The sequence below is a fragment of the Eschrichtius robustus genome, chromosome 19, assembly GCF_028021215.1.
Source record: "Eschrichtius robustus isolate mEscRob2 chromosome 19, mEscRob2.pri, whole genome shotgun sequence".
Lineage (NCBI taxonomy): Eukaryota > Metazoa > Chordata > Mammalia > Artiodactyla > Eschrichtiidae > Eschrichtius > Eschrichtius robustus.
Window position 1 is genome coordinate 57,286,943 of NC_090842.1, and position 23,722 is coordinate 57,310,664.

Consider the following 23,722-nt stretch of genomic DNA (forward strand, 5'->3'; position numbering starts at 1 on the left):
CAGTGTGGGACTGTGTGACCCCGTGAGAGTGTGGACTGTGTGTGACGCTATCTCGGGCCCCTGCAGCTGTGTATCACACACCGTGGCCGGGTGTGTGACAGCGCGTGGGCCGGCGCTGCAGGCGGCCGGGGTTGGCGGGGGACCGCGGGCGGGAGGGGGTCCCGGGGGCGCGCCGAGCGCGGCGGCCGCGCGAGCGGGAGGAGGCGCGCCGGCGGCCGCGGCGCATGCGGATCTGGCCGAGCGGCTGGGCCGGTGGGGCCGAGCAGAGACTGCCAGACCGGGCCGTGGACGCCGAGAGGGAGGGCGGTCGGGCACGGTCAGCAGCGGGGACAGCGGCACCGGCGGCCGCGGGCCCAGGTGAGCGGCTTGGGGATGGATAGCCCCTCCCTCCAGCATCTTCCCACCTGCCCTAGCATCCCTCCCCCGCGCGCCTTGGGCATGGCCTGAGCCCCGAGGGTCCCCCCGGCTGGGGGAGGCGGAGCGTCGAGGGCAGAATCAGCTCCCATCCCTCAACCCAGTCCAGCCTCCGCGCCATGCGTGGGTCTTTCATCCAAGCCTTGTCCTTCCCAGGCCCCTCTCCTTGGGAACGGTGACTAGACTGCAGGGAGACAGAGGCGCGGCCTTGGAAGGGTTAAAGCATCCTATCTCAGGTCCCATCCCCAGCCTCGCCGGCCAACCTTTCCTGGAGTCTGCAGGACACCCCCTTCCACCTCCGCCACCACCTTCTCCCTTCCTTCTCCCGTTGAATCACGTAATGGCCAGGGCTGTTCCACCGCCAGACTGCCTGAGAGATCACGAAGTGCTAAGTGCCTCTCCATCTCCAAGTATCCTCCACTGAGGAAACACTTGTGCTCACCGTTTCACAGAGAGGGAAACTGAGGCACAGAGAAGCCAAGTCAAAGGTAATCGGGTTTAAAGATAACAGCTAGAATAAAGCAGGACTTGAACTCATTTCTGTCAGACTCCAGCACAGGCACTTTTATTTGCTAAGATATGTGACTGGAGGATGAATAATAATAGCAAGGCCCATGTATTGAGGGCTTGCTGTGTACTAGATACCATGTTCCCTGCATTATTAATCCTGTCATCTTCAAACACCCCTAGGAAATGGGTACCATTATCATTACCACTTTACAGATGAACAAACTGAGCCCCAGAGAGGGTAAGTGACTCAGCCAAGGTCACACAGGTGCCCACTTACAGCTTTCCGTGGAAGAAGGGAAAAATAATAATGGATTTTTGAGTGTCTGTTGAAAGGGACAGTCTCCACTACACTGACCAAGACCTAGACCCTGCCTTCCTAAAATCTGGTGAGTTGGCAACTGTCAGAATATTTTAAGAATGGGGACACTGATCTCCTCCCAACTCCCTCCTTTCTTAGTCTTAGAATCAGGCCTGGGGTTCCAGAGGGTGGAGGAGATGTATCTAATGTCTCCCACACCCTTAAATTTCACATTTACAATCTGGCAGTGTTCTAGAACATAGCTCTGGAGTCAGACAGTATGTCAGTTAGCTGTCGCCACAATAATGCTGCATAAGAAACCACCCCAAACTCAGTGTCTTAAAACACTAAGCATTTTTTTAGCCTCAAGTCAGTCTGAGGTCAGCGACTTAGGCTGGGCTTATATGAGCTTATTCACCAGTTAGGATGGGTAGGGGGATGTTGACTGTTGGTTGCTCTAGCTGACCTTGGCTGTGATGAGCGCCTTGGACCTGGACTAGCCTAGTAGTGTTTTTCTCATGGCCACAGTCAAACACAAGCAAAAACATGCAATGTCTCCTGAGTCCTGGGCTCAGAACTCACCAGCACTTATACCTAATACTGTTGGTTAAAGCAAGTCAGGTGGCCAAACCCAGAGTCAAGGGGTAAGGCATGTCCCCCCACCCTCCTCTTCCATTCCTCCCATCCCCAGAGTGGGAGAACACTGAAGAGTTATATGGCAAAGGGTGTGGCTATAAGGATGAAGAACTGAGGCCATTAATGCAGTTATTTGATCACAGTGACTACATTTGAATCCTGGTTACTCACTAGCTGTGTGACCTTGGGCAAGTGAATTAACCCCTCTGTGCCTCAGCTTCCTCCTCTGTAAAATAGGCTTAATAGTACCTTTCTTTACAGAATTAAATTTGTGGGAATTAAATAAGATAATGCATATGAAGTACTGAGCACAGTGCAACTGCTCAATAAATGTGAATTATTGTTATTACTGCCTTATAGAGTTCTATTGATAACAATGCTATCTTTCTAACAATAATAACAGTGACAATTTTTTTTTTTTTTTGCCGCACGGCATGTGGGATCTCTGTGTCATGTGGGATCTTAGGTCCTCAACCAGGGATCGAACCTGTGACCCCTGCAGTGGAAGCGCTGAGTCTTAACCACTGGACGGCCAGGGAAGTCCCAACAGTGACAGTTTGCCGAGCCCCTACCCTGCACTAAACTTGGTGCTTGACCACAGCCCTATGATGTGGTCAGGGTGAACATTATTGTCATTATTATCATGTCCCTTCTAAAGACAGAGAAATTGAAGGTGAAAGGGAACAGGACTCACAGCCAGGTGCTGTTAGAAGTGGGACCTCTGAACTCAGGCCCTGTTTCTAGCCCTAACCTTCCTCTCCTCATCCCCAGGCCTCAGCTTCCCCGATGGCGCAGGTACCAGGGGAAGTGGATAACATGGAAGGGCCGCCAGCCCCTAACAATAACAACCCTGCAGCCCGCTGGGAGAGCCCAGATCGGGGCTGGGAGCGGGAGCAACCAGCCGCCTCCACCGCGGCCGCCTCACTCTTTGAGTGCTCGAGGATCAAGGCCTTGGCAGGTACCTGGAGGAGGGCTGGGGTGCGAGGGTGGGAGGGAAGGAAGGGAGGAAGCTGCTGGGGTGGTGTCTTTGTACCTTGATGGCCTGGAGGATGGGAAGAGAGTTACAGACATTTGGACCTTGAATCTTTAGACCAGCACTGTCCAGTAGAACTTTCCATGATGATGGGAAAATGTTCTGTATCTGTGATGTCCAATATACTAACCACTGATACTTGTGGCTGTGAGCACTTGAAATGTGGCCAGTGCTATTTGAGGGATCGAATTTTTAATTTGATTTAGTTTTAATGAATTTAAATTTCAATAGCCACACGTGGCTGTGGCTGCTGTATGGAACAGTGCAGCCATAGAAGCTTAGAAACGTATCAGTACAATCCCAGAAACGTGGGACTTTCTAAGCGGACTTCCTTAGAATCCCGAAATGCTGAAACCTCGCGTCTTAGGACCTTGGAATGTCATACCCAGAGATTCTTTGAACCCAAGACCTTTAGAAGTGGAGACTCGTGTAAACAGAACTTTATACTCACAGATTTTAAGACATTTTAATCGTTGGCTCCTAGGGTCTTAGAACGTCAGAAACTTAAACTCTAATGCACATAGATCCTTAGGGCTTTATAATCCTAAACCTATAGGATTTCAGATTAGAAACGTGGACCCTGGACCCTGAGCACTTTAAGAAAGAACAACCACACGTTCATGGTTTTCGCACTGAAACCCTCAGTCTTGGGACAACTTCAATGGTTGGTCACCATACTTGGTTGTTTTAGGACAATATAAGCAAAGACCAGAGAACTGTCTAGTTACAGAATCTTAGGACCTTAGACCTTTGGAACTGTAGGCCCTTGAACTTTAGGACTTTGTATTCATGGGGCTTTAGAACCTCAGAAGTGTTTAATCATCAATATTAAAGTCTTATGAACAAAGACCCTTCAGAGACATGTAACTCCATAATCATAAGCCTTTAAAACATTAGACCCTTAGCACGATGACCCTTGGAATGTTAATATCTCAGAAACATGGAGTGTTATACACATAAAATATATATTGTCAAGAGTCATGAAATCTTAAAATCCAAAAGTCAGGATGAGTTCCCTTAGAATCTCAGAATTTTAGTAACTCAGCATTTGACAATCATGGGATCTTCAATATTAAGATTCTTGGGAACTTATAAGATGTCGAGCAGGTTGTTAAACTCAAGGGCCTCTGGGAAAGCAGGTGACATACAAGAGTGAGTGGCCTGGGGACTGTGGTCGCCCTAGTCACCTGCTCTAACCATGGGGAACTGCAGGCCCAGAGCTGCTAGCTCTGATGTTTATCTGCAATTTCCCAATCAAAAAAACCAAAAAACAAAAAACAAAAAACTGTAAGTGCACAAAGTCTGAACCAGATTCAACCCATGGATGGCTAGCTTCCTCTGGTTTAGACACCTAGAAGAATATAAACATATACTCGTGGAAACTTTAAATTTTTTTTTCTATAAATTTATTTATTTATTTATTTTTGGCTGCACTGGGTCTTTGTTGCTGCGCACGGGCTTTCTCTAGTTGCGGCGAGCAGGGGCTACTCTTCGTTGCGGTGCGCGGGCTTCTCATTGTGGGGTCTTCTCTTGTTGCGGAGCACGTGCTCTAGGCATGTGGGCTTCAGTAGTTGCAGCACTCAGGCTCAGTAGTTGCAGCACGCAGGCTCTAGAGCGCAGGCTCAGTTGTTGTGGCTCACGGGCTTAGTTGCTCCGCGACATGTGGGATCTTCCCGGACCAGGGCTCAAACCTGTGTCCCCTGAATTGGCAGGCGGATTCTTAACCACTGCGCCACCAGGGAAGCCCAAAATTGTATTTTTGAAAAAAATTTTATTTTTTATTCTTTTCTTGGCCGTGACGCACGGCCTGTGGGATCTTAGTCCCCCAACCAGGGATCAAACCTGCGCCCCGCCCCTGCGTTGGAAGTGTGGAGTCTTAACCACTGGGCCACCAGGGAAGTCCCAAAATTGTATTTTTAGACTCATAGATTAAAAAACCTGGGAACGTATCCACTTAGAATTCTAGAATTTATTATTTCATCCACAAAATATTTAATCAGTGACTGCTCTGCGCCTGGCCTGTCCTGGACAATAGGAGAGACATGGTGGTGACTGAGGCAGCCCTGGTCCTGCTCCTCCAGGGCTCCCAGTCCTGTGGGAAAGTTAGATCCAGCCCAAAATGATGACCCACTGGGATCAGGGCCGAGATGGGGGAAGCAGAGGCAGAGGCCAGATGTGCAAGTTCAGGGCTGTAGGAGACCAGATGAGGGGCCTGATCCAGTCTAGAGAATCAGAGTGCTTTCTGGAGGAAGGGATGGCTGAGCTGAGCCCTAATGGACAAACAGGAGTGAAGCCTGGGGAAGAGAGTGGAAGAATATTCCAGAGAGAGGGAACAGCATAGGCAAGACCTCTAGAAGTTGAGAGTGGCTGGAGCGAAGTGGTGAGTAAATGATGGCAGGCAAGGAGCCAGTGGCCGCCAGATCTTGAGGGGCCTTGTAGGCCATTCCAAAGAGTGTGAGGGCACCTGGAGCTATGGTGAGATTTTAAGCAGAGGTGGGATGTGGTAACGTGAGGATCAAGGACTCCTCAACTCTTAGAACCGCTGATTCAGAGAGCACCAGCCCTGGACACCTCAGACAGCATCGAGTCCAGAGAAATGTAGGGACCCCTCTAAGAAAAAAAAAAAAATTCTCATATACTCCCTGTGTCTACTTAAATTATTAGAACTATGGTTTTCTGTTCCCTTATGGTTTGTTACGGGATATTGAATATATTGTAGTTCCGCGTGCTATGCAGTAGGACCTTGTTGTTTATCCATTCTAGATAAAATAGTTTGCATCTGCTAATCCCAAACTCCCAGTCCTTCCCTCCCCCACCCCCCTCCCCCTTGGCAACCACAAGTCTGTTCTCTGTATCTGCGAGTCGGTTTCTGTTTCATAGATAAATTCCTTTGTGTTGTATTTTAGATTCCACATATAAGTGTTATCATTGAAATATGGTTTTCTTAAATGCACAAAAACACACAACTCTGTTTATATCTCTTATGCCTATGGTTTTCTACAACTAAAACACATTATATTGGATTCCAGACCCAAACCACAAAACCAGTAACTTCAGCTTAACAGTGACTTCGAGGTGCTGCTGTCCTGCTGGTCAAGATGCTAACATGACGTAGACAGCTAGGGTGCATTTTCTTTTGCGTCCCTTTGCCCGCTTCTCTCATGGTTTTTCTCTATTCACACTAAGGCCAAACCCTTGAGCAGAGTCCTCCGTAATACGTTTTTGCATGAAGGTGGTTTTTATTTTTTTTTGGCCGCACTGTGCGGCATGCGGGATCTTAGTTCCCCCACTAGGGATCGAACCCATGCCCCCTGCAGTGGAATCGTGGAGTCTTAACCACTGGACCGCCAGGAAGTCCCTGCATGAAGATATTTTAAAAAGTTGTCCAGATCCCATTCATTACAGAGAGTTCCCATAATCATGCTCCACAGTTTTGTTTTTTTTTTCTGTTAAATATTTATTTATGTATTTGGCTGCACTGCGTCATAGTTGTAGCCTGCAGGATCTTTTTAGTTGTGTCACGCGGGATCTAGTTCCTGACCAGGAATTGAACCCAGCCCCCTGCATTGGGAGCACGGAGTCTTAACCGCTGGACCACCAGGGAAGTCCCATGCTCCACAGTTTGTGTGGAGGCCCCTTTCCTCTTTTTTTTTTTTTTTAATTGGACTATAGTTGCTTCACAGTGTTGGAAGCCCCTTTCCTCTTGATCTACTCCTTTATTCTCTTTTAGTCCCATATCTCACACCAATGCCTTCTCTCCTATAGGCAATCATTCTGATTGTTTTAACGCAAATCTTTTTCTTCGCAACATGTGCGTTGCTAATTAGTGTGCATGTATCCATGTTTTTTTAACTCTAAAAAGTATTACATGACACAGAAAGGCAGATATATTGTGTGTCCAGCATTTCTACAATGAGCACCCCCTTGTAACCAGATCAGGAAACAGAATCTGACAGCCCCAGAGAAGCCCCTCTCAGGCTGCCTTTGTATCATCCCGGGAGTAAACACTGTCCTAGCTTCTAACAGTGTACATTCATTTTGCTAGCATTTGAACTTTATATAAATGGAACCATGCAGTGGGTACCCTTCTGTGTTTGGGTTCATTCACTCAACACGCTGCTCATGAGATTCACCCACGTCTACCTGTACGTGTAGGTTGTTCCTTTTCATTGCTGTATAGTATTCCACAGTGTGAAAATGCCATGGTTTATCCATTCACCTGTTGATGAGCATTTGGTTTGCTTCTAATTTGGGGATGTCACAAACTAGACTATTACAAACTAGTGATTTGTAGTATCACAAACTATTACAGATTATGGCTGCTCTAAATATATATGTTTTGAGAGACATAAGCACTCATTTTTGAGGCTTATACCCACCCAGGAGTGAAATTGTTGGGTCATAAGGTATGTGTATATCTAACTTTAGTAGAAACTTCCAGTTTGTATCATTTTACATTCCCACCAGCAGTGTATGAATGATTCAGTTGCTGTACATCCAACCCTTGGTGTGGTCAGTCTTTGTAATTTTAGCCATTCTAATGGGTGTGCATTCTATTGTGGTTTTAATTTGCATTTTCCTGATGACTAAAAACAACTAATGAAGTGGAGCTCCTCTTCATATATCTACTGACTATTTGGATATCCTCCTGTGAAGTGCCCATTCAAGTCTTTTGCCCATTTTCCTGTTAATTTTCCTGCCTTTTTCTAATTGTTTTGCGGTTGTTCTTATATATTCTGGCTACAAGTCCTTTGTCTGATATGTGTGTTGTGAATATTTTCTCCCACTGTGTGGCTTGACTTTTCATTCTCTTGACGTTGCCTTTTGATGAACAGTATTTCTTAATTTAAAGGTAGTCTAATCTGATAATTATTTAATCATTATTTCCTGTACGGCTAAAATTCTGTGTCTTGTGTAAGAAATCTTTGCCTACTCTAAGGTCATGGAGATATTCTTTGATGTTTTCTTCTGAAAGCCTTATTGTATTCCTTTCACATTTAGATTTATAAGCCAAATGGTATGTAGTATATTTATTATTGTGTACAGTGTGGGTCAAGGTTCTCTTTTTCCCCCACATGGATGTCCAGCTGACTCAGCTCCATTTATTGAAAAGACTTTCCTTTTCCTACTGAACTGCAATTTCACTTTGTCATAAATCTGGGAGCCCTATACATGTGGGTTTGTACATGCAGGTATTGCTAATCGATGCATGTTTTATCATAGTCTCAGTTGCATTTTTTGCATTATGTTCTCATTCAGCGCTATGCCTTATAGCCTCAAGACTCATCCATGTGGCTCTGTGCGCCTCTGCTCTGGCTTCTAACCGCTGCGTGGAGCTGAAGGTGTGCACTCGCCATGTTCCACTGTCCCAATAATGGACAACCAGGCTCTCCCCAACCCCCAGCCTGTCCCTGCCTCCTCCCCCCCCTAATAGCACTACACTGAACATCGTCATACACGCTCTTTATAAACCAGCGTGGAAAAGTTTACAGGACATATACATAGGGAAAGAATTGCTGGCTCATGGCGGCTGTGCGCTAATCTAATTTGACTCAGATTGCCTTCCGAATGGCTGCCCCACCAGCAGGCATGAGGGTTATGATGCCCTCACATTTCCACCAATACTTAGTGTCTCCGGCTTCCTAACTTCTCCCAGACTAATAGCCAACATATCATTTACATATTGTCTCTCTCTATCCTTTCTCTGTAACCAGTAGTAGATAAGGGAGTAGTTAGTTCCTGCTCTATGAAAACCTCAATGTATTAAAGATGTGAACAATTAAAGTGTAATTCTAAGAAAATGCATTTCAGTTGTGATTGGTGACTACCACAGTGGGGAAGAATATGTAAATGGCAAAATAATATGAGCACAATGGCAGAGGTAGGACGACTGTCATTTGCCTTGGAGTCTTGACAACCCAGAGGTATGTGTGCCAGCTAGAGGGCCAGGAGGAAGCAGATGGCCCCCTCAAAGGGGTAAAATTGAGGAGAGTTTAATGAAGGGACTATTTAGAGAGGTGTGGAGATTCCTCCCCACCCCCAGGGACTGAGGCAGGGCAGGGAGTGGTGAGAAGGGAGAGAGGCATCCCCAGGAGGAGCGGGGGATGTAGGGAGAGGCACCAGGTCTTGGGGAAGCTGGTCAGGCAGGGAGGGAACAAGTCCCTCAGCCCTTTCTCTCTCCTCTCATCTCCTGCTAGCGAAACCCAACCAAAAGTCTGAGGCCTTTAAGGGCCAGGGAGCCCATTCATATAGTTCACGCCAGCCAGCCTCCCTGGGCTCAGAGTAGGTGCAGAAGAGGGGAGAAGGCACCTGAGGGGCAGGCGGAAGACACCCAGTGAGGTAGCCACACACACTCACCAACACAGTAAACATTCAATGTCGACTTAGGTCAGAAGTGGCACTCTGGGACACATTTGGTTTTCAGCCCCACTGTGTTTTATAAAAACGTAAATCAGTTGCCAACATTTAAAAACAGGGAGATTTTTATCTCCAGATTTTTGGCACCTCATGGGCTATCATGTGATATGGCAACACTGGGCTTTCATTCCTGTGAGACTCCAGATGCCAGGGCCACGTGGCCACTGCCCCCTTTTAGGAAGGCCTCGTTCTCTCATGTGGAGCCTGCCTGGCCCTGGTGGGCATTTCAGTTCTGGACCCCAGCTTCACGCTAACGAGATTGTAATCACAAACCCCCAAGTCTCACAGCATAGTCCTCTGTAAAGTCACCTTCCAGAGAGTCCAGGACGTGTTTCTATTAATTTTCTCTGAGGATCATTGAAATGAAGTTACAAAATTAAAAATGTTCTCCTGGGTCCTTGTCTTCCAAGCATGAGTTCCCAAACACCCAGGGTCCCCCAGACCCACTGAAGAAATCCTGATCTAGTCCTAAACCCTCATTTTGGAAATGGGAAAATGGAGGCCCAAAGAGGAGGGATGTGCTTTTGAAGTCACATAGCTGGTCATCAGTAAAAGCAGGGCTGAATCCAGTTGCCCTCATTCTGCACCACGCTGGGGATGCACTCAAGTTCCACTTGGCCCTCAGCATGGACCACAATCTGCTATGGGCATCGCCTTTGGAAGGCAGAATCACCAAATACCCAGTTCAGCATCTTTTCTGTCATCACTTCCTCGTGTGTGATCGATGTGTTCACACAGGTCCCCCATCCTATCCAAACAGCACAAAACCCACACTTAGGCAAACAAGATTGCCATTTGGATTTACTGTTCGTTTCTGCATATTCACTTTCAAATTAGAGGCAAACATTCAAGATCCAACTTGAAGCACAAAAAAATACAGGTCAGTCAGTGTGTGTTTTTTAGCAATGTGTATTTTCTACTGCCAGAGTCAAATGCAGTAGTTGATAATGTTACAAATGGTTAATGGTAGGAAATAAAAGTTATTGGGAGATTTCAAGTGGGTAAAAATGGAAATAAACTGGCAATATAAATCATGATTTCTGCACTCAAGGGAAACTTAAAAGTGCGACTGCTAAATTATTTAGTGATGAAATGCAAACAGTGTCTGTACAGGCTAAGCTGCTGTAACAAGAGACCCAACAATACAGTGGCTTAAAGGAGATAGAAGCTTACTTCTCTCCCCTGGAGAGTCCCTACATGAGCAGCCTCATTGGCAAGGAGGCTCTGCTCCAAGCAGTTAGTGTGGGTTCCCAGTTCCTTCTTCCATCCCGTGGTCTGTGGACCGTGGTGTTCAAGCTGTGGGAGTCAGGGAAAGAGTGAGGAAGGCCAGGCAGGGCTTCCCTGGTGGCGCAGTGGTTAAGAATCCGCCTGCCAATGCAGGGGGCACGGGTTCGAGCCCTGGTCCGGGAAGATCCCACAAGCCGCGGAGCAACTAAGCCCGTGCGCCACAACTACTGAGCCTGCGCTCTAGAGCCCACAAGCCACAACTACTGAGCCCGCGTGCCTAGAGCCTGTGCTCCGCAACAAGAGAAGCCACTGCAGTGAGAAGCCCCCGCACCCCAACGAAGAGTAGCCCCCGCTCGCCGCAACTAGAGAAAGCCCGTGCGCAGCAACGAAGACCCAACACAGCCAAAAATAAATAAATTAAATAAATAAATAAAATAAAATAAAAAGTGGGCAAATGATTTGCATAGATCATTTCACCAGAGAAGCAATACAAATGGCCAATAAGCATGTGAAAGATACTCAAAATCATTCATCATTAAGGAAGGGCAAATCGAAACCACCTTGAGACAGGCTGGCGGTTTGTGCCTTTTAGAAGGCTGAAATCGTGGCAGGTCCAGAAACTGACACCCAATTCCATTTCACTGGTATCAAAAAATATTTCAACTCTTATACTCTCACAGGGAGAATGAATTGTGTACTGGCCACGTATAGAGGCATTGCTTGGATAGTCTTATCCTTCAAGTTAAGGTCCAAAAAAACTCCAGCTGTGAAAGCCACATAAATGGATTCTAAACTGTACCTCATCTCATAAGTTCTCATGCCTGGAGAAACTAATGTCAGCTTGTCATGTGATACTCAATTTGTACAATAAATTATGAACCTGGGGGAAAAAATCACATTGAGAAACTACTTCACACCCACTGGGTTGACCGTAATTTTAAAAAATAAAATAAAAAAGGAAAATAACAAGTGGTGGAGAGGATGTGGGGAAATTGGAACCCTTGTACATTGCTGGTGGGAACGTAAAATGGTTCAGCTGCTTTGGAAAACAGTCTGGCATCTCCTCAAAAGGTTAAGCATAGAGTTACCAGATGACCCAGCCATTCCACTCCCAGGCTGATACTCAAGATAACTGAAAACACGTGTCTACACAAAAACTTGTACCTGATTGTTCGTAGCAGTATTGTTCATAATCACCAAAAAGTGGAAACAACCCAAATGTCCATCAGCTGATGGATAGATAAGTAAAATGTAGTATATCCATACAATGGAATATTACTTGACTGTAAAAGGAATCAAGTACTGATACATGCCACAACGTGGACGGACCTTGAAAACATTATGCTGAGTGAAAGAAGCCAGACACAAAAGGCCTGCATGATTCCATTTATGTGAAGTATCCAGAATAGGTAAATCCTTAGATACAGAAAATAGATGAATGGTTGCCTAGGGTTAGGAGACGGGAGAATGGGGAGTGACTTCTAATGGGTACAGGGTTTCTTTTTGGGGTGATAAAAATGTTACTAGATAGAGGTGATGGTTGCACAACTCTGTGAATATACTAAAAACCACTGAATTTACACCTTAAAAGGGTGAATTTTATAGTATGGGAATGTAGCTCATAATAAAACTGTTATTTTTTTTAAAATTAATTATTTTTGGTTGCTTTGGATCTTCGTTGCTGCACGTGGGCTTTTTTTAGTTGCAATGAGTGGGGGCTACTCTTCGTTGTGGTGCACAGGCTTCTCATTGTGGTGGCTTCTCTTGTTGCAGAGCACGGGCTCTAGGCACGTGGGCTCAGTAGTTGTGGCGCACGGGCTTAGTAGCCCCGCGGCATGTGGGATCTTCCCGGACCAGGGAGCGAACCCGTGTCCCCTGCATTGGCAGGTGGATTCTTAACCACTGCACAACCAGGGAAGTCCCTAAAACTGTTATTAAAAAAAAAAAGAAAATGGGGCGAGAATTCCCTGCCTGGCGGTCCAGTGGTTAGGACTCTGCGCTTCCACTGCAGGGGCATGGGTTCCATCCCTGGTTGGGGAACTAAGATCCTGAACGCCACCAAAAAAACAAAACAAACGGGAAGAGGAAGAGAGGTCCCAAACAATTTCTTTGTAAGCAAGCAAGGTGGAAGTTGTACACATTCCCCCTCCCCACCCCGCTTAAGTAATCTCTGCCTACTTCTTGCCCCAGGGATGTGGGAAACTGGTAGTCCAGCTACTACAGAGGGGGAGATGTGGTTCCTGCTCTCAGGGAACATTCAGTCTAGCATATTCCTTCCTCTTCATTCCCCGCAGCCTGTCAGTGGCTGACTCTTACTTTTTCATCTCTAAATAACTCTCCAGTATGCCCCCTTCTCCCATCCCCTCAGCTTCTGCCCTGGTCCAGCCTCTTCCTTCCTGGGCTCTGGGCTGCTATTCTTGCTCTCTCTGATGCACCGTTCCCACAGAAACCAGAGATATTCCTGAGACCCAACTCTCATCCTGTCCTTCCCCCTCCTTAACCCTCTGTGGCTCCCTAGCGTATTATGTGTCCCCACGAAACTGAGCTCTGCCTCGTATTCAGAGCCTAGAACAGTGTGGGGCACATAGTGGGTGCTCAGATATTTCCTGAACGAATGAACAGCGCTGACTAGGGTAAGAAACAGGGTAGCTTTCCTGTGGAAGTGACATCTCAGGAAAACTTTAAAGAACAGAGAAGCGGTCTCCAGGTGGGCATTGGGGGGGTGGGGAGGGGGGAAGGGCGTCCCAGGTATGAGGAGCCGCCTGCCCAAAGACCTGATAGTTGCAGGGAGCTGGGCCTGAGCAGGATTTGGCTGGGCGGTGGAGGGCTGGGGTGAAGCTGGAAGGGGGAGTTCCTGGAGGTGACGAGGGCTCATCAGGGCCTGTCCTTCAGATGAGCGGGAGGCCGTGCAGAAGAAAACCTTCACCAAGTGGGTGAACTCGCACCTCGCTCGCGTTGGCTGCCACATCGGGGACCTCTATGCGGACCTCAGGGATGGCTTCGTGCTCACGCGGCTCCTGGAAGTGCTGTCCGGGGAGCAGCTGGTGAGGGGGCCTGAAGGGCTGGGTAAAGGGGGCGGCCCTAGCGTCTCGGGCTGGACGACTGCAGGCCTGGCTAACGCGTGGATGGAGCGACCTAGAAAGGCTGGGTGGGTAAAAGGCACCTCATTTGGGTGGGCGGGGCTATGGCCCAGGGATGGAGCTTGGTTGTGGGGAGCCTGGGGGTGTGGCTTGGAACAGAGACGGGATTCCGTCAGAGAGGGCTGCCCTTCGGGGCGGGACTCTGGGCTTGAGTGGGGCTCCGCTGGAAGGGGAGGGGCTATTGGAAAAGGGAGGAGCTTTATTAGAAGGGACTGGCCTGGGTATGCGGTAGTAGGAGGCATGGCTATAAAACAGGGGTAGAACTCTGTTGTAGGGGGGTCTTTGGTTGAGGGTGTGGTTGTCATCGGAAGGGTGAGGCCTAGGTCGCGGGAGTCTGGGGGACGAGACGGAACTCTTGTATGGGTGTGGCTTGTTGTATGGGTTGCAGTTGTATTTCTGGGCTTGGACAGGACTTCATCGCAAAGGGTGGGGTTCTGATGGAGCTAGAGATTGATTAAAGAACCAGAGCCTGAAGCTCAGGAAGTCGTGAGGGGCATGGCTATAGAATAGGAACAAACACCCTTGGAAGGAATAGAGCTATAAAAAAAGCGAAGAGTCCTGGGGTGGGGCGGGGCTTGATAGGAATGGGCGTGGCTCTAGACAGGGACCTGAAAAGGAGGAAGAGAGGGGTGGAACCAGTGGCGAAACATTGGTGGCCTGGGGCAGAGATCCAACGGAAGGGGAGGGAGTATGGCTACAGGCAGAGGGCGGAGCTTCATAATAAAAGGTGCGGCTATCAGTTTGGAGGCGGAGCTTAAGTTGAAGGGGCTAGGCCAGGAACTGGAAAAAGCCCTGAAAGGACGTGACTTGAAAGGTTCTGGCTATGAACAGGGCAGGCCTTCTTTAGAAGGATTAGGTCCTGGGCCTTTGATGAGACCGAAGGGGCGTGGCCTGGACTTGGACGTGGGGTTGGGGAGCGTAGTTATGGGGGTGGCCTTCTTTGGAAGGGGTGGGGTCGAGGGCACAGTGCTCTTGACCAGGTGCCGGATTTCCTAATGCCCCTGCCGCCCTAGCCAAGGCCCACGCGTGGTCGCATGAGGATCCACTCACTGGAAAATGTAGACAAGGCACTGCAGTTCCTGAAGGAGCAGCGTGTGCACCTGGAGAACGTGGGCTCACATGACATCGTGGACGGGAACCACCGACTGACCCTCGGGCTGGTCTGGACCATCATCCTCCGCTTCCAGGTGATCTCCAAGTGACCCCAGCCTAGCCCACCCCCCGGGGTGGGGCCTTAGGAGGCTGTCCCTCACCCACTCAATCAATCATTCCCAAAATATTCCTAGTATGTTCCAGGAACCCTGTTTTTAAAACTCGTTATCACCACCATCATTATGATCCTCGTTTACATAGTTTTTACTCTCTTCTAAGCACTTGGCATTTAACATGCACAGCAACCCCATAAATTAGGTACTATTCATTATTCCATTTTACCAGTGAGGTAACTGAAGCCGAGGGACGTGAAGTAATATGCTCAAGATCACGCGGCTAGGTAGTGGAGTTGGAACTGGGATCCAGGCAACCTTACTCCAGTTCCGAAACAAAATAGACAAATTGTCTGTTTTATGGAGCAAGACGTGGGCGGGGGCTTTAGACAGATAATAAATAAACACGTCAATGTGAAAACAAGACATGTATGGGAAAAGGATCAATTCTAGGCAGAGAAGTAAAAGGAGCTACGAGAAAAGAATAGATTATGATAAAGCAGTAAAAGCGATCTAAAATATCCAGTTGAGGGTGTTGCGAGTTTAGCCTTGGTGACCAGAGAAGGACTCTCTGAGAAGCTGATGGCTGAATGAAGATGAAAGGAGAAAGCGTTCCAGGCAGGGGGCACAGCAGATGCAAAGGCCCTGGGGTGGGAATGAGCTTGGCATGTTGCAGGTACAGAAAGACCAGTATGGCTAGAGACTGGGAGGCAGGGGGGAGACAGGGAGGAGTTGAGCTCAGAAGGGTCGGCAGGGCCTTGGTCATCTGTGATTAGCAATTTGATCTTACTCTGTCTGAGATGGGGAGAAATTAGAGAGTTTTATCAAAAGGAGGGGCATAATCAGATTTAGAAGGATCCCTCTGGGTTGGGGGTCATGGCCAAAACTGGGAGCTGGGAGCCCAAGGAAGAGACTGGAGCTGGACCACCGTGTGACCATAGGGAGGTGAAGCGGGGGCCAGGTAGGAAAGACTCTGGGAGGAGGGAGGAGTGGACATGCCATAAGGGAAGGGGAGGGGGAGAGAAGGTGCTCCCACCCTCAGCCTGAAGCTGCCTCTCCCATCTCCTCTGCCACTCCCAGGCTCAAGCCCTCCAGACCCCAACAGCCATGTTTTGTATCCTCACAGATTCAAGTCATCAGAATTGAGACTGAGGACAACAGAGAGACTCGTTCGGCCAAGGACGCGCTGCTCTTGTGGTGTCAGATGAAGACAGCTGGGTAAGCTCCCCCACTCCCAGGAGGCCAGGTAAGCCTAACCTCTGGGCTTCCCTCTGGGACAGGAGCGCAAGGGGCAGCCCAAATCCTCAGCATCAAAGGTTACATCTGAAATTAACGAACTGGTAGCAAACTCTTCCGACCTTGATGAATAAACCTGTATAACAATCCGGAAGGCCAGGTTCAAATTTAGAACTCGGACTCCTCAGGGAACAATGCCGGAAGGCGGTGGGCTGTCCCCATCCTGCTCCCTTCTCTCCCCCCATCTCGTCCTGCACCTCAAAAGGCCTCATGTGCACCTGGGTGGACCCCCAACCCTATTCCCAAGCTTTCCCCCGCCCCCCCACCCCTGAAAGCAGCCACCCCTTAGCCTAGGGGGGCACACACCAGGGCTCAGGCAGCTCAGGGTCCTGGTACCTTCAGTGGGGTTGGGAAGAGGGGCTCACAGACACCACCGGGCATGTCCCTGGTCCCCCTGCTGGGAGGGGCCTGACCTGAAACTGAAGTGCCCTCTGGAGAGCAGCCCTGGGAGGAAGGCGGGAGGGGCAGGTATGGATGCAGACTGGGCTTTCTCTGACTCTTGTCATCCTGGGGCTGTCTGTCTGTCTTGCAATGCTATCTGTTCTTCCATGTGTCTGTGTTTACCTCTATGTCTGCTTTTCCTTGTTCCGATCTCTCCCTCCCTCCTCTCTCCCCTCCTATATCTCTCTCCCCACTCCTTTCTTTCCCCATCTCTGTCTGTATCTTGCTCTCTCTCTGTCCGTTCCTCTTTTCTCCTTCTTTCCTTCTCTCCCTTATTCCCTCTGCCTCTCTCTCTTTCTTGCTCCTCTCCTGTCCCCTTCCCTCTCCCTCCCTCTCTCTTTCTCTTTCCATCTTCCTGGCTCTTTGTTTCTTTCTTTCCTTCCTTCCTTCTTTCTGTCTTTCTTTCCCCTCCCTTCCTTCCTTCCTTCCTTTCCTTTCCTTTCCTTTCCTTCCTTCCTTCCTTCCTTCCTTCCTTCCTTCCTTCCTTCCTTCCTTCCTTCCTTCCTTTCTTTCTTTCTCTTTCTCTCTCTTTCTTTCTTTCTTTCTTTTTTCCTTTCTTTCTTTCTTCCTTATCTACTTATATATCATCTATATCTATCTACCCTTCTATCTACCTACCTACCTATCATCTATCTTTTATCATCTATCTATCTCCTATCTATCTGTCTATCTATCTATCTATCCAACCATCCATCAATCCATCTCTGTTTGTCTGTCTCTCCCTTCCTGCCTCTTTCCTCCTGACTCTCTCTATCTCTGCCTCTGTCTCTCCCTTCCACGCTGCCAGTTACCCTGAGGTAAACATCCAGAATTTTACCACCAGCTGGCGGGACGGCTTGGCCTTCAATGCCCTCATTCACCGGCACAGGTACCACTTGGCCTGGGGCAGCCCTGCCCTGCACCCTACCCCCGCCCCCATCCCTCAGGTACACACCTGTACCCGGATGTATATAGATGACACACACAGACACAGGACCCACCTCCTTCACCTCTCTGCACACATACACATTTCTGTTCACACACATGCTCTAACACACACACTTACACACAGATGCACACACAGATCCCTGTCCGGGCCACATACCCTCTGCACACATGGAAACACGTGTGCCCTTGCACAGATGTGCGCACACAGGAACAGACTCATGCACATATATGGCTTCTACCTCTGCCTGCTGCTTGCATGCCCACAGGGTGGGCAGCTCACTCCCCAGGGATGGTCCACTCTGGCGTGTGCACAGCATCTCCTCCCATCAGAAAGTCCTTCCTCATGGTGAGCTCCCAGGCCTCCCATCTGGCTCCCTGTGAACCCACCTGTTCATACTTCAGGGCCCAGGGCTCAGCTGGCTGAGGAAGGGTACCCAGACAAATTATACCCACATCATGATTGACCATGTGACAGATTGGGGAAACTGAGGCCTAGAGACTGGGAGGGACTTGCTCTAGTGTGAGGGAAGCCAGAACCCATATGTACACACTCATGCACATATGGGGAGACCCAGCCCCACCTACATATCCAGAAGCCCGCAAGCTGTAACCAGGGTCCTGCTAACAAGGGGACCATTTACTGGGTGTACCGGCATTGGTCTAAGTGCTTTCCAATAAGTCATTAATATTCAGTGACCCCATGAGGCAGATGCTATTATTCTACCCATTTTACAAACGAGGAAACTGAGGCACAAAGCGATGCAGTAGCTCACCCAGAGTGACAGCCAGGAAATGGCCAAGCTGGGGCTTGAGTCAGGAGCGCTGGCTCCAGACCTCTACTTCCAAGCACTACATAATACTATACAGAAACACACCCACGTAGACACGTGTGCGTCATGAAGTCAGATGTACATGTGCCCTCATGCAGCGCTCACACCCACAGCTAAGTGCTGTACAGACATGCACCAGCACACACAGCTTTCCCACTGGCCGGGTCGTGCTCCTCCTGCCCTCGCCCTGGGTGGGACTCAGACAAGGATGTCTTTTCATCCATTTGCCCACTGGCTTTGGAGCCTGCCTGCTGCCTGCCCTCTCTGTGCCCCTGCCCAGGCCCGATCTTGTGGACTTCAGCAAACTCACCAAGTCCAACGCCAACTACAACCTGCAGAGAGCTTTCCGCACGGCTGAGCAGCACCTGGGGCTGGCACGTCTGCTGGACCCTGAGGGTGAGCCCTGCATGGCCCCAGCCCAGATTTCCTCTTGGGGGACTCCCAACCCCCCAGACTCAACCCCATCTGGCTGCAGTGTCATCCTAAACCCCAAGGCCATTTCAAATTCCAGCTCCCTCCCATCTCCCTCCCCTTCCTCATCTCCAATCCCACCTCCTTCCCATCCCCACATCTTCTACTTTCTCTGTCTCTACCTCAAACCCAACCCCATCTCCACTCCTATGTTCAGCTTAACCCCCCCTTCCCCAACCCCATCCTTAATCACCTCCCCACCAAACCCAACCCCCCTCTCTTCCTAACCCCGGCCCCATCCCTGAAGCCAACACCATCCCCAACCCAACCTGCAGCACTGTCCTATTCCCATGCCCACCCCCCTCCCCGTCCCCAGCCCATCCCTTTGTCTGTCCCCATCCACAACTCTGTCCTCATCCCCAACCCCTTTCCCATTTTCAGTTTATTCCCAACCCCACTCCTGACTTCAACCTCATTCCCAGTCCATGATCTCACCCAATACCAACCCCCCATCTCTGGAATAATGGCCATAATCATACCCCACCAATCCCCCATATCTGGAATAAGGGTTGCTCCCTTTTTCTGAGCATCTACCATGTGCCAAGCACATGGCTGGGAATTGTATCAACACTGTTTCCTTTCATCCTCACACTGACCTGGTTGGATAGAAGTCATCAATCCTGTTATAAAGTGATGGAAACAAAGGCTCAGAGATGTGAGGTCAGTAGCCCAACGTCACACTGAAAACCCAGTAAACAGGACTTTCTGATTCCAGAATTCATGGTCTGAATCATTCCTCTACCTTGCCTCTTACAGTGCCTGGCACATAGTAGGTGTTTATTGGATGTCAGTTTCATGAGATGAGGAAGAATAAGGGCAAAGTATAATGCTGTGCATTCAGTGAATAAATTAAAATGATAATCAGGATTTACTGAGTTTCTCCTCTGTGCCAGGTTATTCTCTCTAATACTGATAGTATTTCTAGGTGGCTGGCATTGTGATTATCCTTACTGTAACAATGGGGAAACTGAGCTCAAAGAAGTTAGGTCTATTTTATAAGGATATTCAATGAGTAAGTGGTTGAGCGGGATTCAAGCTCAGGCTGCCTCCAAAGCCCGTGTCCTTGACCTCAAACTTCACATACCATTCATACACTTAGTGTATGTATTTATTGAGCTCCTACTGTGTGCTGGGCATGGAAGGAACAGTGGCAAAAGATAGGCATAGCCCTTGTCCTCATGGAGCTCAAACTCTAGGTAAGAACATAGTCACATAAGGGAATATGTAATTATAAATTGTGATTCGTTCTAGGGGGAAATGATAAGATGTTATGAGGAAGAATAACAGGTGGAGACCATCTCTAGACAGGATGAACAGAAAGGCTTATTTGAGTAAACTTAAGTCGAGTGGAGCCCTGAAGGATGAGTGGGAGTTTGGCATGAAGAAAAGGAACAGTGTTTCAGACAGAACAGCATGTGCAAATGCCCTGAGGTAGAAGGTAGAATAGTGTGTTCCAGAAATCATTATAGAGGGACGTCCCTGGTGGCACGGTGGTTAAGAATCCGCTTGCCAGGGCTTCCCTGGTGGCGCAGTGGTTGAGAATCTGCCTGCCAATGCAGGGGACACGGGTTCGAGCCCTGGTCTGGGAAGATCCCACATGCTGCAGAGCAACTAGGCCCGTGAGCCACAATTACTGAGCCTGCGTGTCTGGAGCCTGTGCTCCGCAACAAGAGAGGCCGCGACGGTGAGAGGCCCGCGCACCGCGATGAAGAGTGGCCCCCACTTGCCACAACTAGAGAAAGCCCTCGCACAGAAACTAAGACCCAACACAGCCATAAATGAATGAATGAATGAATGAATGAATAAATAAATAAAAGAATCCGCTTGCCAATGCAGGGGACACGGGTTTGAGCCCTGGTCCGGGAAGATCCCACATGCTGTGGAGCAACTCAGCCCGTGCACCACAACTACTGAGCCCATGAGCTGCAACTACTGAAGCCCACATGCCTAGAGCCCATGCTCCGCAACAAGAGAAGCCACCGCAATGAGAAAAAAACCTGCTCACTGCAAATAGAGAAAAGCCCGTGCACAGCAATGAAGACCCAAAGCAGCCAAAAAAAAAAAAAAAAAAGGAAATCATTATAGATAATTTCTCTATGGTGGTTTATATGTGTCAGGCACTATTTAATCCCATGAGGTAGATGCCCACTGGGCAGATACAAAAACTGAGGAACAGAGAGGTTAGTTATCTTGCCTAAGGTGACACAGCAAGTAAGAGTGAGTTCTCCCTCCCACCACTTAATACCTTCAGTCTCTCTGTCTGAGCACTCATCATCATGCTCCCTCACTCTCCTTTAATCATCAGATGTGAACATGGAGGCTCCGGATGAGAAGTCCATCATCACCTATGTGGTCTCTTTCTACCATTATTTCTCTAAGATGAAGGCTCTGGCTGTGGAGGGGAAGCGAATTGGGAAGGTAAGAGGAGCCAAGGAATGGGGAGGGTGGGAGCCTGGGAACCATATGGGGGCATATCTGGGATGAGGCTGACCCCACCTTCCTTTGCCGGGTCAGGTCCTGGACCAGGTGTTGGAGGTGGGGAAGATCATTGAGCGCTACGAGGAGCTGGCAGCCGAGCTGCTGGCCTGGATCCACCGCACCGTGGGCCTCATCAGCAACCAGAAGTTTGCCAACTCATTGAGTGGGGTGCAGCAGCAGCTTCAGGCTTTCACAGCCTATTGCACTCTGGAGAAGCCCGTCAAGTGAGGCCCAGCTCAGGAGGGAGGGTAGCAGGTGGAGGTGTGGAGGCAGGGCTCCTGAGCTCAGGCCCCTTCAGGTTTCAGGAGAAGGGGAACCTGGAGGTGCTGCTCTTCAGCATCCAGAGCAAATTGCGTGCCAGCAACCGTCGCCTCTACGTGCCCCGGGAGGGCTGTGGCATCTGGGATATTGACAAGGTGAGGCTGAGGATGTAGGGGAGAGGAAGGGTTGCTCTGTGAAGTTGTGTAGGTTGTGCACTGCTCAAGGGAGCCATTCACATTGCAGACATCATGGACTGGATATTCATTCTGATGGGTTTTCCATCAGTAAAGGGTCCCGAGGAAGCAACGTTTTTTTCCAATCTGCACAAAGGTGCCATAAATGCTAGGAGTGACCCCAAATAGAGAAGCCAGGACCATTAAACTGTGGGCAGTTGTTGGAATCTGACTGCCTCCTCCTGCCTCCTTAGGCATGGGGACAGCTGGAGAAGGCAGAACATGAGCGGGAGGCCGCCCTACGGGCTGAGCTGATCCGGCAGGAGAAGCTGGAACTACTAGCCCAGAGGTTTGACCACAAGGTGGCTATGCGGGAGAGCTGGCTGAATGAGAACCAGCGCCTGGTCTCCCAGGTACAGGGCGTAGGGCTTGGCTCCGGGGGAAAGGGAGGGAAAGTGGTGCTGATGGCCCTGGGACCAGAGAGAGAGACTTGATCTCCTAAGCAACAGAGAAGTGTCAGATTAGTCTCCTAGGTGACAAATGAAGGTGGGAAGGGAGAATTGGTTTCCTAAGTGTTTGGTGGGGGAGGGGTGTGGGCCTGCTCTCCAGGGTAATAGGAGGGTGAGACTGGTCTCCAGGGTAACTAGAGAGGACAGAATAGGGAGAGTATTTAATTATCTCTTAAGTGACAAAGGAGGTTGTTATCTGGTGTCCAGGGTAACTCAGGGGGATAGAATTGGTCTCCTAAGTAACAGGATATGGTAGGCCTGGTCCCCAGTCTCTAAGGAAATGGAAGGATGGGGCCTATTTCCTGGGTAACAAGTTTAGGGTTAGAGATGTAACAGGGAAGGGTGGAGCTGGTCTCCAGGGTAACTTGAGGTGGTGGGGCTGGTCTCCAGGGTAACAGAGAAGGATGGGACTGGTCTCCAGAGTAACAGGAGCCGGTGGGGGAGTTTCCAGGGTCACACAGGCTCAAGGTAACAGGTTGACTGCTGAGGCAACGTGGATGAGTGTCTGTGGCCTGCCCTGCCCCAGGACAACTTTGGGTATGAGCTGCCAGCAGTGGAGGCAGCCATGAAGAAGCATGAAGCGATTGAGGCAGACATTGCAGCCTATGAGGAGCGGGTGCAGGGCGTGGCAGAGCTGGCCCAGGCATTGGCGATTGAAGGCTACTATGATGCCCGCCGAGTGGCAGCCCAGCGTGACAGTGTCCTGCGGCAGTGGGCCCTGCTGACTGGGCTGGTAGGTGCCCGGCGGACACGGCTCGAGCAGAACCTGGCCCTGCAGAAAGTCTTCCAGGAGATGGTGTACATGGTGGACTGGATGGAGGAGATGCAGGTAGGGGCCAGATCGGGGGCCAGTGATGGGCGTGGCCTGCCAGGAGGGGAGGAGAGGGTATACACACGGAAAGAGCTGTCAGAGATGGAGAGGGAAGGGGAGAGAGACAGAAAGAGGTAAAGAGAAAGGGGGACAGAAAGAAAGAGTGAAAGATACAGAGAGAGACAGAAAGGCAGAAAAAGAAAGTGTGAGAAAGAGAGAAAAATATCTGGAGAAATAGATAAAAATACACAGTAATATGGAGACAGAGCGAGTCGGGGACAGACAGAGACAGAGAGATTAAGTCAGAGGAAGATCGCGACAGTTTGAGAGAAAGAGAAATCAGAGAAAGAAAGAGAGAGGGCTGGAGAAGCAGACCCAAAGGTAGCAAAAGAAATCTAAATGGCTACAGAGAAAGACAACATAGGAAGATGGAATCCATGTGAGAAAGAGAGAGACCTACTGGAGATAGATAGACAGATACAGAGCAAGATGGAGATAAGAAGGATGGAAGCAAAGAGAGAGAGAGAGATACAGACACGAAGAGAGACATGGAGGGACTTCCCTGGCGGTCCAGTGGGTAAGACTCCACACTCCCAATGCAGGGGGCCCAGGTTCGATCCCTGGTCAGGGAACTAGATCCCACAT

General features: G+C 49.4%; 1 protein-coding gene and 1 pseudogene across 1 annotated transcript in view; both read left to right on the plus strand.

Annotated features, from left to right (window-relative positions):
• Nucleotides 1–2,644: 2,644 nt before the first annotated feature.
• Nucleotides 2,645–23,722, plus strand: part of SPTBN4 (spectrin beta, non-erythrocytic 4) — a 71,483-nt gene continuing 50,405 nt past the window's right edge. Inside the window, exons 1-11 of the mRNA XM_068528283.1 lie at nt 2,645–2,816; nt 13,428–13,579; nt 14,689–14,862; nt 16,007–16,098; nt 17,405–17,485; nt 18,655–18,770; nt 21,151–21,263; nt 21,360–21,547; nt 21,622–21,739; nt 22,012–22,170; nt 22,793–23,095. Of these exons, the coding sequence (XP_068384384.1) occupies nt 2,645–2,816; nt 13,428–13,579; nt 14,689–14,862; nt 16,007–16,098; nt 17,405–17,485; nt 18,655–18,770; nt 21,151–21,263; nt 21,360–21,547; nt 21,622–21,739; nt 22,012–22,170; nt 22,793–23,095 (1,668 nt within the window). The remainder of the gene's footprint in view (nt 2,817–13,427; nt 13,580–14,688; nt 14,863–16,006; nt 16,099–17,404; nt 17,486–18,654; nt 18,771–21,150; nt 21,264–21,359; nt 21,548–21,621; nt 21,740–22,011; nt 22,171–22,792; nt 23,096–23,722) is intronic.
• On the plus strand, nt 8,764–11,316 carry LOC137753540 (ATP synthase membrane subunit K, mitochondrial pseudogene; annotated as a pseudogene).